This window comes from Podarcis raffonei, chromosome 5 (genome assembly GCF_027172205.1).
Source record: "Podarcis raffonei isolate rPodRaf1 chromosome 5, rPodRaf1.pri, whole genome shotgun sequence".
Lineage (NCBI taxonomy): Eukaryota > Metazoa > Chordata > Lepidosauria > Squamata > Lacertidae > Podarcis > Podarcis raffonei.
The window spans coordinates 101,938,033-101,953,128 of NC_070606.1; the positions used below are offsets into that span (position 1 = coordinate 101,938,033).

At 48.9% G+C, this 15,096-nt stretch overlaps 1 protein-coding gene across 1 annotated transcript; it reads right to left on the reverse strand.

The window, feature by feature from the left end:
* Positions 1-4,870: 4,870 nt before the first annotated feature.
* Positions 4,871-10,982, reverse strand: APOD (apolipoprotein D). The gene is made up of 6 exons (XM_053390914.1): positions 10,813-10,982; positions 10,164-10,251; positions 7,553-7,708; positions 7,167-7,288; positions 6,454-6,542; positions 4,871-5,502 (listed from the first exon to the last, which is right to left on the reverse strand). Exons 3-6 carry the CDS (start codon positions 7,673-7,675, stop codon positions 5,267-5,269), a joined length of 570 nt encoding a protein of 189 aa, XP_053246889.1. The 5' UTR covers positions 7,676-7,708; positions 10,164-10,251; positions 10,813-10,982; the 3' UTR covers positions 4,871-5,266.
* Between the last annotated feature and the right edge of the window lie 4,114 nt (positions 10,983-15,096).

A 15,096-nucleotide genomic window follows, 5' to 3' on the forward strand; every position in this document is an offset into this window, starting at 1 on the left:
GGCCGGGTTGAGCCTGGGCCGCTGCTGGCTCATCACATCATTTGGGAGCTGGGGGGGGGGACTGCCAGTCTCTCTCGCCCGAGCACAAAATTGCCCAGACAGGCCTCTTCCCCTTGAGCGGTTCGGATGAGTTCCACGCAGTGGCCGCATGGCCAGGCTCCCGGGTTGCCAGCTCCCCTGCCCCTGCTTGTATTTTTATGCTGTGAACCAGTGGTATAGAAATTTAATAAATAGAAGGGGAAAAAATAAAGGTCACATGCATCCTGTTTCACCACCTGAGGCGAGATGGGAAGCTGCTGTCCTGCAGATGCTCAGCCCACCTCCCCCCTTGCCGCCCCACCAAAGCTGTGTGTTCTCAGGATATCTCAGGAGAGCCCCACAAGATTGTGTAGAGGCCTCAACCGAGTCCGGAAGCCAGCCCAACCAGCCGCCCCTCCAGTCGCAAGGGTGGTGGTAGAGGGCATCCATGGAGGCACCCCATAGATTCTGCCACCTGAGGTGGCTGCCTCAGTCGACCTCATGGATGGGCCAGTCCTGTGCGCATCCGTCACGCAGCATCAGGTTGAGTGGGCAAGCAGGCAGTGGCTTCACTTCAGTCACCTGGGAGAGAGTCAGGGTGTGTGGGAGCAGGTTCCCCAAGGCAGGTGTTGCGGTTGAGTGAGGGCGAGGTGTTCCTGTTGGATTGGGAAAGGTACAGTGCTGTGGGATGGCACTTGGCAGACATGCAGCCAGGAGGGCTAACAGAATCCCCAGGGGTGGCACCAGACTGCCGCCCCCACCCCCAACTGAGGAAGACCCAAGGGGGATAAAGGCAGGTTAGTGTGAGTCTCGCTGACTCCCAGACGAAGCCATGGCATTTGTCCCTGCATGATGCTGAGCTAAGCGCATGTCACTGTAGTTATCCATCTGAACACCAGCTGCGGAAAGGTCAAAATATTTAGAGGGACCAAGATGGCTGTTGGTGGTCTGTGGAAAATGGGATTCTTTCGTAAAGCAAGGATTTTATTACTAAGGTTGTGTGAACGCCTTTCTTTTTGTGGAAAAGAGCAATTAACTTTATATTGGGCCAATTTAAGTGACTGTGCTGGAGGATAAGAGAACGGAATTCACCCCTCCCCCAAAACCCGGGAGCGATCGGGGAGAGAGCCTGCGGAAGAGGTTTATAGATTTTGACAGCTGTCAAACTAGCTGTCAAAGTTGGGGGAAAAAAGGGAACTGTGTCTCTGCTGTCTTTGCTGGTTACATTTGATACAATTTGGTAACAAATTGTTAAAAATAAAGAAGAAAAGGTTAATTTGTCATAAAGTAACTAGAATCCCTCTAGAGGGGGTCCAGGACATTATAAAAATGGCTGTAAGTGGAAAAATACTGGCTGAACTGGAAAAGACCTTTCGTCTCTTGGGAAGTCTACAGGAGCAGACAAATGTTTTGACTATGAATGTAATAACAATGAAGGGAACAGTAAACAAAATTGCTGAACCTGGAATAGATATGATTCAAGCTCCTGCAGATGAACAGGGAAGTGTTGCTGATCCAAAAATCCTTATAGCCAAACAGGAGAAAGAGTCTGAGTCATTTAAAGAGGAACATGAGAAAGAAGGAGGTGCTGGGATGTTGCAGATGACTAAAGAGAGCCAGAGGCCTGTTAAGTTGGAAATAATGGAAAATAAGAACATGATGATGAAAGTTTGGTTGGAAGTGAAGAATGGAAATTGGAGAGATCTCCTCTTATGGGGATCTGAAGACATATGGAATATAAATATGGCCAATGTTGAATTTGGAGCCTTTGGGACATCTGGACTTATGAGAAGTAAGAAACAAGATTTTGGCTCCATTGTTAAATATGGAGGTCTGGCTGGAAGAAATATGGACCTTATTGGAACAGAGCCTCTTCGAGATTCGGAATTTAAAATAAAGGACTATCAAGAAAACCGGCAGAGAGAAATTGAGAGAGGGTTAAGTGCCTCGGATGTGAGATCGCCAGGCTGATTTTGGATGGGCTGATGGACTTTGGTTGGGGATCAAACCGGGAAAGGGGGTGGTAGGGCTTCGGGAATCCAAAGGGTGTATAAATATAATTCTGTTTTAATTAAGTTGGCTTTTGCCACTAACACAAAAATGGGGAATTTGGGGAGAGATTTAGGGCCGACCTTAGCTAAAGATTGTCAAGTTTAACTGTTGGTGCATAAAGATTGAGATTTTTAAGTTTAAATAGGTTAATTAAATTGATGGAGGAATTTAGGAAAAGTAGGTTAAGAATAAGTTTTGAAATATAAAGATTGTGGTTTAGAAGTTAAAATCTGATTAAGTAAATTGAATTAGAGGAAATAAGGTAAAGTGGGAGGGATAAAAATTGCTGAGCTAAAAATTGGAATTGGAATACAAGAAGGGCAGGTGTGGGGAAGTCAAGGAAATTGGGTATGGAATGTAATTAAGGTAAACTTTTTTAACTGTTGTTTTTTCTTCTTTTTTTCTTCTTTTTTTCTTTTCTGTTTTTCTTTTATACTCTTTTTTGAAAATTTCAATAAACATAATTTTAAAAAAAAAAGGAAAATGGGATTCTTTCATAACTGGTGGGCAGATCTGAGCCAAGGTTGTCTTTGAGCAGCTGGGAGTTTGGGGGGAGCTCAGGGCTGGATCTGGAGTCGGACCCAGAAGCCATAGCGTCAGGTTCCAGAGGGTGCCATCTAGGTTGGTAGAGGGAGAGCAGCTTTTTGCAGGGACTTCTCAGTCCTCCAGCAAGAAGAGACAGGTTTGGCCAGCCGCAGGGTTGCTGCGCTGCCAGTTTTCTCCTGGGCAAACCAGGAATTTGTGCCTTTGGGGCTGCATTTGAACTTACAGGGACTGAAAGTTGTGTTCTGTCTGTTCAATCCATCCAGCCATTTCCCATCAGCTGCAAAAGTACCCCAGGTAGCAGATCTCTCTCTCTCTCTCTCTCTCTCTCTCTCTCTCTCTCTCTCTGCGTATGTATTGCTGGGAATGCAGGGCCTTACAAAAATGGCAGGTGGCAACTGCGTTTCGTTTAGGAAGGATTTCTCCTCTCACACACAGGAAGGAATCCCTCCCCCTCTCTCCTCCGACTATTCCTGCTGTGTCACACATGTGCTTCACCTAAAAGCCATTTGCTCCCTGCTTCAAAAATACTGTATGGCCATATGGAAATCGAACCATCAGGTTTCTAAAATATTGCTGTTCTCCTTAGTTTTGGGCCCTCATTTGCTGCTTGTGGTATAAGTTAGCTAAGGCAAATATATGCAGATGAGAAAAAGCTCATGGGGAGATGTGCCAGAATGTTTACAGCTTCCTGTTTTATTTTTTAGTCTTAATAAGTTAATTTTATTAGTATTTTGCATTTTGACTTTCTATGTGAGCCAGCTTGGAAGGGCTTTGGCCCTGAGTGGTGTCAGAGCTCAGCTGGCTATTATTTAGAGAATAAGCAACCCAGAGGAGGCCAGAGGCAGGATCCTGATTCCACACAGCCCTGCGGACCCTGCTCCGACTCTCTTGAAGGGCTCTGGAGCACCAGGTGCTTGGCTCCTGGCAAGCCACTGGGTGGCGCTCCAGGCCCACTCGGCGGATCAGCTTGCTTGCTCAAAGACCCAGCAGCTGCCTAGAGAAACTGGGCAGGTGAGGAAGTGGCCAGTGTCCCACTTACAAACTCTTGGAGCAGTGAATGCTCCATGAGCTCTTCTTCCTCAAGCTCAGCTCAGCTTCTGCACCGGCAGCCATTACTGGTGTGGCAGTCAGGAGTGCTGGAACTACAGGCAGGTTTGTGTGGCACAGCAAACTCTTTAGTTGTAGTATGAAAAGTTACAGGAATTGACACTCCGGGGCGGGCCCTGGGAGGAAACGAAGCAGCGTCTCTGCCCAGAAAGTCTCGCAGGCGTAAAGAGCATTGAGAGCAGGATCATGTATTACTTCCCTGAAACCATGATGAGACCAATCGCTAGGAATGCACAAGTAATAAGGGAGGTAGAGGGGTCCCTAGCTGGCTGCCCTCAAACAAGCCAGGCCCAGGGATTGAGGTTTCAGACGGTGGTTTGTCTGGAGTGAAGCAAACCACAGTCTCCTGGGTGGCCCCCGCGCTAGGCAGAGGGTTGTGGTTTGCTGCTTGCACTGGCTTCACATTCAGCCATTAACCATGAACTCTGACATGTGACTGAGGCTTATGACGGGGGTGGGGGGCGCATCTCCACTCGGGCCTGATCCTCACTGGGTGGCCTCAGGGCAGCCATTATTTCTCACCTGTAACTACCACAACCATAACTGGTCCCTCCTAAACTGCAAATAAATTGCAAATAGGTAAGGCTTCAATTGTTGAGGTGTTTTTACATATTTTGTATGCCTTGTGTTTATCACTGGAGCTCCAGAGAGCCCCTGGCCAAGGAAACACAGCACCAGGGACTATGTTTGCAAAGCTGGGGCGGCAGGTGGAAGGGCCACTTGGGGAGCTGGCTGCAATTGGCGGACTCAGTGGGCCCCCGTCTCTGCAGCATTTACTCCTCTTGGGCCCCCGGCTTGTCACTTTACCAGGCAGGCTGCCAGATAATGCACATCTCAGCAGAGGCCCAGGTGGTTTGCCTCTGAACGGCAGTGAGGAGGTCCAGACACGGCTTTTCAGCAGGACTGACAGCAACCCTCAGCCCCCAACCACCCCCTTTGGCTCAGCCTCTGACAGCCCCAGGCAAAGAGGCTGCAAGGAGGTGGGAAACAAGCACACCCTTTGGGGTTCTGGAAATTCTGAGGTGCAAGGTGCTGTGCACTTGAAAGTTCCAAAGGAGTGAGGGGTTCTCACTCCAAGCCCCCCCCCCCCCCCGCAATTTCAGCACCATAGCAAGACACAATAAATGAAGGAAAATCAGGAGCTGTATAGATGCAAGCTGCTTGATTAGGCAAGTTTATTCTAAGCAGAAAAACTGAAGTTTCCTCACAAGAGAATTTGGAATGTGGTCCCAGGTTCCCAACCCTCCAGGAAGCAACTGGCAGCCTCAGTCAGGTGGCAGCCTCCTCCGAGATCTTCGCTTTACTCTTGAGACAGGTTTTAACCCGGAAACAGCAGTGCGGAAGGGGGCAGCAGGACACTACAACAAGGTCCTCCCCAGGACAGGTGGGTGCTACAAGGCAGCAGGCGCAGGGCCTTCCCACCCGTCCTGGTGGCCTGAGGGCTGGCAAACTACACAAGCCCAAAGGCTGTGCTGGTCGAGACAAAGCAGTAGCTAGCGAGGAGGAGCAGGCAGAGTCCAGGGCTGGTTGGGGCCGCTGCAGGCTACATGTCGGAAGGGCAGTTCTCCTGGTCGGTGGGCATCATGCGAGCCGTGTCGATCTTGTAGGAGTGCAGGGTGCTCTTGAGGTGCTCCACAGTCTCCGGGGGCAGCTGGCGGGTTCTGGACATGATCCAGGCGTAATCCACATGGAAGAGCCAGAGGAAATTGGTGCAGGAGTAGATCAGCGTGTAGTTCTCGTAGTCTGTGGAGAGGACCCAGTAGGGGGCTGCCGGCATGACTGGAGGGGAAAGGAGCAGGAATTGCCATCATCAAAAGAGCCGCTGGAAGAGCCGGGGCTGGCTTGGCCGGCAGGAAAACAGAGGGACAGGAGAGGCCTGGCAGCATCCCTTCATTTCCCAACAAGGCCTCCCTTTTGTCCGGGGCAACAACGAAGCCCACGATGCAAAAGGAATAAGGAGCCTGCTCACTGGTGACTCGGAGCCCAGCCGTCCCAAAGGGAAGCTGGGCAGTGCAGAGACTTCACTGAACTGTATCACAATGCAAAAGGCAGCCTTTAAAATAGATGTATCCTTGCAGCAGGGAATGAAGTGGCCAAACTCACAGCCGGCAATCAAGGAAATGGCTCTCTGTGTGTTTCTAATGAATGAGGCCTCCATCTGCTTCCTTGCCAGGTAGAAAGAAGCCACATTGCGCCAAAGAAGCAGATCATTGATAAAGGGATTGAAAATGGCCAATAGTGTGAGGCCCTTGTCCAAATCTAAGGCATGCTCACAGCTGGAAGACACTGTGTGCTGCAACACAAAGGGCGCTGCGGAGCTGAAGGGGCCACTCCAATTGTCAAGGGGCTGAAACAGCTCCCCTGGTGAGGAATGGTTACAACTTTGGGGCAAATTTGGAATATTGTGGAGAAAGTCAGTGCAGAGAGGTGCTCCAATGAAGCTGCGTGTTGGAAAATCCAGAACAGGTAAAAGAAGCTATTTCTTCACACAGTGCATGGTTAAACTATGGAACTCGCTGCTGCAGGAGGCAGGGATGGCCACCAACTTGGATGGTCCACCAAGAGGAGTGGGCAGTGAGAGGATTGCCAATGACTACTAACCACAATGTAGCCAGCAGAAACCCCCGAAATGGGGCAGATTCCATTCTGCCTCCACGGTTGGCCTTGCAAGCTCCATCCTCCATGACCAGGTGAACCAAGAGGAAGAGGAGGAGCCTCCCACTTACTTACACGAGCTAAACTTGACCTGCAGCTTCGCTGGTTCATGGTGGTCTCTTTGGAAGGCTTCCCCCTCAATCTGGTTGATGGAGCCGTCAGAGCTGGAGGGAGAGCAAGATGTGCAGCAGGTGAAAGAGCAGCTCAAGGAAGACAAGAAACAGTTTACAAAACAAGAAACAGCACGGACACATCTGCACTGTGTCTGGAGAAAGTGGACTGCAGTCCCCTTGTGCCCCGGTGGCATTCACCGGCCTCCCCTTCAGATCTGCCTGCTTGGTGGGAGGAAGGTGGGGCCTTTTCTGTGGTGGCTCCTTCCCTGTGCAATTCCCTCCTGCGTTTTGTGCGCCTGGTTCCCTCTCTCTGTGTTTTTAAAATAGGCCTTTGAGATGCAGCTGTTCCTGTTCTCGTTTTAACTAAATGTATAATTTGAAACTGCCGCTGTTTGATGGCTTGATCTTGCAGGTTTTAAATCTTCTGTGCCTCCCTTTGTGAGTTGTCTTTGCAGGTGGGTCTTTGGCCCTGGAAGGGGGCACCAAAACACCTAGATAAATCCAAGCCTGCAAACCCCTCAGCCGGGGCAGCAAGAGGGAGGTGTTGGGGCAGGAGGGCCCCCCAGGAGCCCAGCAGGAGCACCCCAGCTCTTGCCCAGCCACCCCCTCCCCAAACCATGAAGAACCCACCTTTCACCCCCAACTCCTGCCAGGCAGGAGGAGAAAGATACTTACAGCAGTTCTTTGTTCACCACTCTGACTTTCCCGTTTTCCTTGAGCTCATAGTGTGCCTGGATACATTTCCCTTTCTCAAAATTGGATGGCAGCTTCTCGATCTCGTACCATATGCCCTGATACTGAGAGAGGGGAGGGAACACACAAGAGAGTCACTCCAAATTCTTCCCATCCTCTTCTGCGGGGCTGCGATTGAAGCACCGCTGTGGAACATGCTTCCTCGCAGAGTAGCCTTGAAGAAATCTCACTCTGCCCTGCCTTTCCCTGCCCAGCCTTGGCAATGCCCTCCCCACCTTCAGGCCTCCCCCCCCCTCCACCACCTGGTGGTCCAGCTGACTGCTGAGTTTGGCTGCAATAAGGCAGAGTCAGGGCAGGTTTGCTCCTACCTTGTTGACGTCAAAGCCCTCCTGGACTGGGGGGTCTGGGCAGCTCCCCATGTGGAAAGTTTGCCCCTGGGTCCCGCCGAAGAGTCCCAGGATGAAGGGGAGCAGCACCCAGTGGACTGCCATGGCGATGGGCGGGAGCAGAAATAGGCTCCCTTCCTGGCAGGGAAGAACAGCACAGGGGTCAGGGAGGGGTTAGATGGCCCTGGGGTCCCTTCCAACTCTCCAGCTTTATGGGTCTGGCAATCATTGAGCAAGGCTCAGAAATGGCCAAAGGAGCCTTGGGTGAAACTTCATCCCCAGGTGCCTGTCGAGGAGAGAAGGCGGGGGGGGGAGCCCAAGAAGCCCAGAAGGTAATGCATTGGCTCACAACTCCAGCTCAGCCAGTAGACCCAGTGAGACCCCCCAGGGCAGCTGCCAGTATCGCTGGGTGGAGGGAGACCAGCAGCGCCATGCAAGGAAGGGCATCCCTCAGGCTCAGAAATAACATCACCAACAGGGCAGGTAGAATCACTTTTTGGAAAAGAATCTTACACCAAAGATGTACTTTTTACTTCATTTGAGAAAGTTTATCTCCCACCCATTAAGGGGGGGGGGGAGAGGAGAAAAGTGTCGTGATTCCTGCACTGCAGGAGTTGGACTAGATGGCCCTTGGGGAATCCCTTCCAACTATGATTCTACGATAAGCAAAAGTGCTCCTTGTTGGACAGACTTGCAGCCTCTTGTGGCTTCCAGGTCTGCAGCCGCTCTGGGCTCTCTCCTTACCTCCCCAGGAGCCGCCAGCCCATCTCAAGACCACGCCAGTTCCGGGGCAGAGCCATGGGTGGGCACCCCCCCCGGGCAGGCCATGCCCAGCTGCCTCCTCTGCCTCTGGGGAGTCTCTGCTGGATGGCGGCTGGAAGGGGGTTCAGAGATGGTTCCCCTGAAGACAGTGGCTCTCTTGTGAGTCGCTTCAGCCAAAAGATGGGTTGGCAGAACTGGGCGGGGGGGGGGGCAAACTTAGAATGTTGAGGCAAGATGGAATCTGTTTTTGCCTATTCTATTTTAACTTGGGGGGGAGTCTGAAATTATTGTTATTAATTTTTCTTACTGCTACTGTTATTGTTTTGTCCTTTTTGTAAACTACTTAGAGGTTTGGCTTTATGAAAGAAGTAAAGTTGCGACAATTTTATTATGTCTTCAGACTATTAGAGATGTAGTCATATATATGTGTGTGTGTGTGTGTGTGTGTGTGTATACACACACACACAATTTTCTATTAAATCTTCTGTTTTGCAATTTAAAATATCTTTAAGATATCAATGGCTTCCCGTCTTCTCTTTCCATGGTTCATTTTACATATCATAAATCCCTGCATATTTTACAAAAACTATGCCATTCAGTATTCCATTATTGCATCCATCAAAACTTGTTTACACTGCTGCCAGCATTTTCAGCTGTATACAATTATTTCCCATATATTCAATAAATGTTTTCCAATCTTCTTTAAGTGTATGTTCTTCCTGTTCTCTTATTCTATATGTTAAGCCTGGGAATTGTGCATATTCTGTCCACTTAAGTTGCCTTTCTTCTTTGGTTGGGACCTTGCTTGTTTTCAATTTGGGGGCTAACAAAACACAGGCCACAATAGTAGCATCCCTAAATAACCTTTTTTGACACCAAGGAATTTCAGTCTGGATTATCCCCAACAGAAAGGAGACTGGTTTTTTTGGGAAAGCAAAACATTTTTTTCAATTCATTATGGATCATTTCCCAATACTCTTTTACCCTTTTACAAGTCCACCACATATGAAAAAACATTTCCTCCACCTCTTTACACTTCCAGCACTAATCTGATTCTGTCTTGTAAATCTTAGCAAGCTTACTCGGAGTTAAATACCATCTGTGAATCGATTTTAAGTAGTTCTCCTTCAAAGAATAACATGCTGTTATTGCTGTAACATCACTTTTCCAGAGTTTTCCCCAGAGGTTAAAATCTATATTGTGTCCTATATCTATTGCCCGGTGTGTCATTGAGGCTTTAACAAGCTCGTCTTTTGTTCCCTGTCTAATAACAAATAATACATTTTGGACTAAAGTTTCTCTTTGTTTTGTAGAAGTTCTTTTTCGAATTGTAAGCTTTAGTTGGAAAAACAATTTTTGCTTTCTAATTTAAAATTTCATGTAACTGATGGTATTGTGACCACTCCATAACAGCTCCTTAGGTTTGTACTTTGGGCTCTTTGTTTTCTCTTTCTTTCTTGTCGAAAAACTCTGTTCAGTATCACTTAGGCTTAGCCTCTTATTGTAACCAAATCCTCAGGGGAGCGATGTTGAACTTCTGTCCATAATTTTACAAAAATTATAAAGATTATAGTAATAAACAAGCAAACTTTGGCCATTAATGGGGTGCATGGTCAGCTGCTGGTCAAGCAGTTATCCCTGTTGGTAATTCTGGAGGGTCAACGCTTGATTTTGAGCCCTTTGAGCCAACGCTTGCATGAAAAAGCAGCCCAACTCCAAGCCCCTCCAGGCTCCTGCCCCTTGCCTGTGAGAAGGAAGCCCCCTCAGAATGGAGAGTCTGCCTTCCACACGCCTTCGAAGAAGACCCCAAAGAGACTTGGTCTTGGCCTACCTGAGCTCAGGTGGTGTCTGGTGCCTGCTGAAAGCTCTCCTCCTGCAGCCCAGCAGCCGATGCTCTCCAGCCTCTCTGGAAAGGATCCCTGCAAGGGCAGCTCCTTTTATGAGCATCTCTGGGGCTGAGGATCCTGCCCTGGCAAGCCACACCTTCCTCCCCTTTCACTCATCCCTTTGTTGCTGGAAGGAGGGCGGCAACTGGTGCCATCCAGAGGGCAGGCTCTTTGCCATCAGTGCCCTTGCCGCTCCTCCCCACCACCAGCGGTCTTCTCAGTACCAGGCAGTCTTTTAAAGTTTGCCTATTCCCATCCCCCCCCCCTTCTGTTAAAGATTCAATGCATTTGTGTCTGAAAGCAAAAAAACTAGGAGAAGCAACAAACCTCTCTCCCGACAGAGAACCGCCCTGAGCCCGGCTTTGGCTGGGGAGGGCGGGATATAAATAAAATTTATTATTATTATTATTATTATTATTATTATTATTATTATTATTATTAACAAAAGGAGGGGTGGGAATGCATCTTAACTTAATGTTATTCTAGGCCCCCTTTCAAATCAAATCCTTGATCCCATTGCCCAAGGCAGGAACCCTGGGGTCCAACTCAAGATCGCCCCTCCCACACCTTCAGTGAGAGACCACCCTTTCTTACCTTGGTCCTTGAAGGAGGTAAGGAAGACCAATAATGCATTCACTAGATCAGTACGGATGGTGTGGAGAACAGGGAGCAAAACCCTTCACCGCTGGTCCCCTTCCTGGATCATCCAGCTTCCTCTCCATTTACACAATCCGTGACCTGCTTCCCAGAGGAAAAGCAATTTCACAAGAGGAACTGCAAGGTAAATTAAAAGGCACTCACGCAACCTGTTTCAGTTAGCTCAGGCTCATTCTTTTGCACAGCGTTTGGAGTGCGAGGGAGAGGACCTAGACACACTTCCCTTCTTTGAATCCTTATGCAGAAGGCCAGACTATGCCCTGAAGGGGGATGCTTCCCAAATATACAGCAATCTATTAGATCAGGAAACGGGGGATGCTAGAGGGCTTTGAATTGTATGGGAATCAGATTTGGGCCACCCAACTGAAGATCACAAATGGGAGGGTATCTGGACCACTCCCCATTCAAAACCATCTCTGCTTACTCACAGGAGGCCTCATTCAAGGCCAACGGCACTGGATGCCAGACAGGCTGGCAAAAATTAACACCCCCCCCCTTTCTCCTCTATGTTAGAAGGGCTGTGGAAAGTTTGGTTCATTTATTCATGTTTGGTGGGAATGCCCTTACGTTTAAAGCTTTTGGAATAGAGTATTCTCCATTATACCCACAATTACAGACCAACCCCTTTCTCCAAATCCTGCCTTAGCCCTCCTAACCTTGGACATAGACTTAGGCTCCACTCTGTGCCACAGTGAACTAATAGGCTTCTTACTGACCGCAGCTCGATTAGCAATAGCTCAGCAATGGAAGAACCAGGCTGAAATACCCCTGAACATACGGGAAAATAAAATATATCTGGGATGCAGCAATGTCTGAGCATCTCATCAGAGACAGGAGGGCAATTAAAGGCATAACAAATAGAGACACCTTCCAAGAAACATGGACCCCTTTCTTGGACCATGGTATTTATCAAAATCAAGACCTCCTTATACAGTACCAACTGCTCAGTATTCTCAGTGGAGAGGTTATGTTAAGTCATATGTTTTGACTGTTGAATGTGTAAGTGTAGGTCTAGAGAAAATGGATAAGTGTATTGCTGGATAAGAGTTTAATGGTTTTTGTACTTGTTTAAAAACCAAAGAATTGAGGCCAGGGGGCCGACTGGAGCATGGCCCACGAGCCAGCCCGTTTCACTCTCTGCTTGCCCTGGCTTGGGAACAGCCCCTGAGCTCTACCTGCTCCAGCCAGACAGGAAGCATCTGCCCTAAGACATGGGCGTAGCCAGAATTTATTTGGGGGAGGCAGGCTTTGTTAGCAGGGAAGAACCGAGTTATCAGCAATGCTATTGGTCAGTTAGTTAAGTATTTTTATTTATTTACGTGATTTAGGGGGGCAGCTGCCCCCCTGCACCCCCTGGCAACACCAATGCCCTAAAAATAGCTTCCTGGATCAGGCCAATGGCCCATCTAGTCCAGCATCTTGTTCGCACAGTGGATGAACAGATGCCCCAAAGGCAGGATCCGGGCACAAGAGCCCTCTCTCCTCCTGCAGCTTCCAGCAACTAGGATTCAGCAGCGCTGCTGTCTCTGACAGTGGAGGCAGAGCAGAGCCAGGCTGGCCAGCAGCCATGGAGAGCCGTCTCCTCCTGTCCAAGTTGGGTGGCCACCACTGCCTCATGTGGGAGTGACTTCCATAGCCTAACTATGTGTTGAGTGAAGGAGCCCTTCCCAACCGGGGGCGGATTAATACCTTCCCAAGGCAGCCTTGCCCCAGAACAGCAACCTGAGCCTCTGAAGGGCAGAGTCTGCATTGCGGGCACAGAGGGTTCCCTGTGGCTTTGGAGTCCATCCACCCTGATCTCTCTCACACACACACACACACACACACACACACACACAATCCAGATCACATCCACGCCACACAGTTAAAGCACATGACCTCCCCCTAAGAATCCTGGGCTCCGTAGTTTGTTAAGGGTACTGGGCATTGCAGCCCTCTGTGGGGGGTAAAAGATGGCTCCAGGATTCTTTGGGGAAGTGCTGTCAATGCGCATTAAACATCCGTTGTGGGTGTGACTCCTGTTGCCTTCCTGAGAGCAGCCCAAGGCCAAAGCAAAAGGGATCTCCTTGCTTCCATTGACCTGGATTTTCACCCCTTGCACAATTCAGCCAGAGCACAAGGAGAGCCTGGGGGCTCCTGCTGTGGGATCTGACCCAAGTGGGCCCATTTGGACCCCCATCCTTTCCCCACAGTGGCCAGGCAGATCCCACCCAGCCATAGGAGCCAACTCCTAGGGGCCAAGGTCGCTTCAGCCCCCCCAAAAAATATCTGAGGGGCTGGGGCCCACAAAGTTGGTGGGCATTGTCCTTCATATGCTGTGTGCATGCCACATCTTGTGACTGATTATGTGGGGTGGGGCTTACCTGGGCCACCCCAATATTTTATTCACGTTGGCACCCCCCTCGCTGTGGCTTCATAGCCCTTCCCAGGACTGGGAGGGGGCTGCCAGCCAGCCCAGGCCAGGTCTTTCCTCTTGCAAGGTCCGGACAGGCACCTGACACAGTCAAGGCAATGTGTCACCTGCCAATTAGCTCAGAGTCATTAGCATTTTGAGCAGAGCACATTCTTCTTTGTTTTTATATATTTATATATTGCAGCAGCAACCAGCCCCAAGAGTTGAATGGCATCCATATAATCCGCTGTGGTGTCCTTGAGTAAGAGGCCACAGGAGTGGGAAGAGGGACAGGTGAGTCCTCTTCCTCCAACCCTCATTCTTCGCAGACTCAGATCCTCACCTGATCCCATCACCTGGCAGGAGTCAGCTAGCTGGACAGGTGTCTCCATCCCCGCCTCCAGCCCAGATGCCTTCCGGTCCTTCTCTGCCTTGCAGCTGTGCACAAGTTTGGCTCTTCCTTCCCCTTTTCTGCTTTTCGTGAAGATACATGTCGTATGGGATGGCTTTGGGGCAGGAAGGAGGTTCAGGATGCAATCCTCAAGTGGGTGGGGGAACCCCAAGGCCTTTCATCCAACTCATCCAATGACCTGCTTAGGCTCTCCCCACCCAGGTGAGGGGGGGCTTTCTCTTCCTCCACACTTTCCCTGTTTTTATTCCTCAAATCATTTTCCTCCCATTGGGAAGGAAGGGAAGCGACTTCAACTCCAAGGCTGGGGAAAAGGTGTGGGGTCCTTTCCCTGGCCCACCCACTTTTGCCGTCCTTCTTATGTCAGAGTTCTAATATCAGCATGACAAGAGTCATGGTTCAAAAGAAGTGGGGGACACCAGGCTTACCAGTAGAGCATGTGAAAAGGATCTAGGGTCTTGGTGGACCACAAGCTTCACAGAGCTGCATCAACAGAAGTCAAGTGTCCTGATCAAGGGAAGTCAGAGTCCCGCTCTATTCTGCCTTGGTCAGACCACACCTGGAATACGGTGTCCAATTCTGGGCACCACAATTTAAGAAGGATGTTGATAAGCTGGAACGTGCGCAGAGGAGGGCGACCAGGATGATCAAGGGTCTTATGAAGCCGTATGAAGAATGGTTGAAGGAGCTGGGGATGTTTAGCCTGGAAAAGAGGAGACTGAGAGGAGATATGAGAGCCATCTTCAAATATCTCAAGGGCTGTCACAGGGAAGAGGGAGCAAGCTTGTTTTCTTTTTTCTAAATTTCATTTTTCATTTTCATAATTAAAACAATAAACCAAATACAAAACACACACTCATTTCCACTACATATTCTAATTGTTCCCAATATTTCCACTTTCTGTTTTATATCCCAATAATTGATACTGCTGAATTTACTCTATTACTGTTAACTTTTTAATATGCTTACAGTAATTTTGCAGATAAACTACAAAGCATTTTCAATCTTCTTGAAATATTTTCCCATCTTTTAAATATTTTTCCATTCTTCCTTTGTTGGTATTGTGCCCCCTTTCCAATTCTGAGCATATATATACCATTTGGGCTGCTGTGGTTGCATACATAAGAGATATTTCTGATCCTTTAATACACTTACATCTATTATGCCTAAAAGAAAGCTTTTCTTTTAACTTTTAACAAATAATTTCTAAAAACATTTTTTGCAGCTCGTTATATATAATATCTTTTTGCATGTCCAGAAGCAAGCTTGTTTTCTCTTCCTCTGGAGGGTAGGACTCAAACCAATGGCTTCAGTTTACAAGAAAGGAAAATCCGACTCAACAATGGGAAGAAATTTCTGGTGGCAAGAGCTGTCGACTGTGGAACAGGACTCCATTGCAGGCTCTCCTTCTTTGGAGGTT

Bases quoted from the DNA above. Each gene is read 5' to 3' on its own strand.
- APOD (XM_053390914.1), bottom strand. From the start codon at position 7,675: ATGGCAGTCCACTGGGTGCTGCTCCCCTTCATCCTGGGACTCTTCGGC. The intron at 7,289-7,552 runs GTAGGAGCAAAC...CCCCTCTCTCAG, and splicing joins AGGGCTTTGACGTCAACAAG to TATCAGGGCATATGGTACGA. The intron at 5,503-6,453 runs GTAAGTAAGTGG...TTTCCCCTCCAG, and splicing joins GCAGGTCAAGTTTAGCTCGT to TCATGCCGGCAGCCCCCTAC.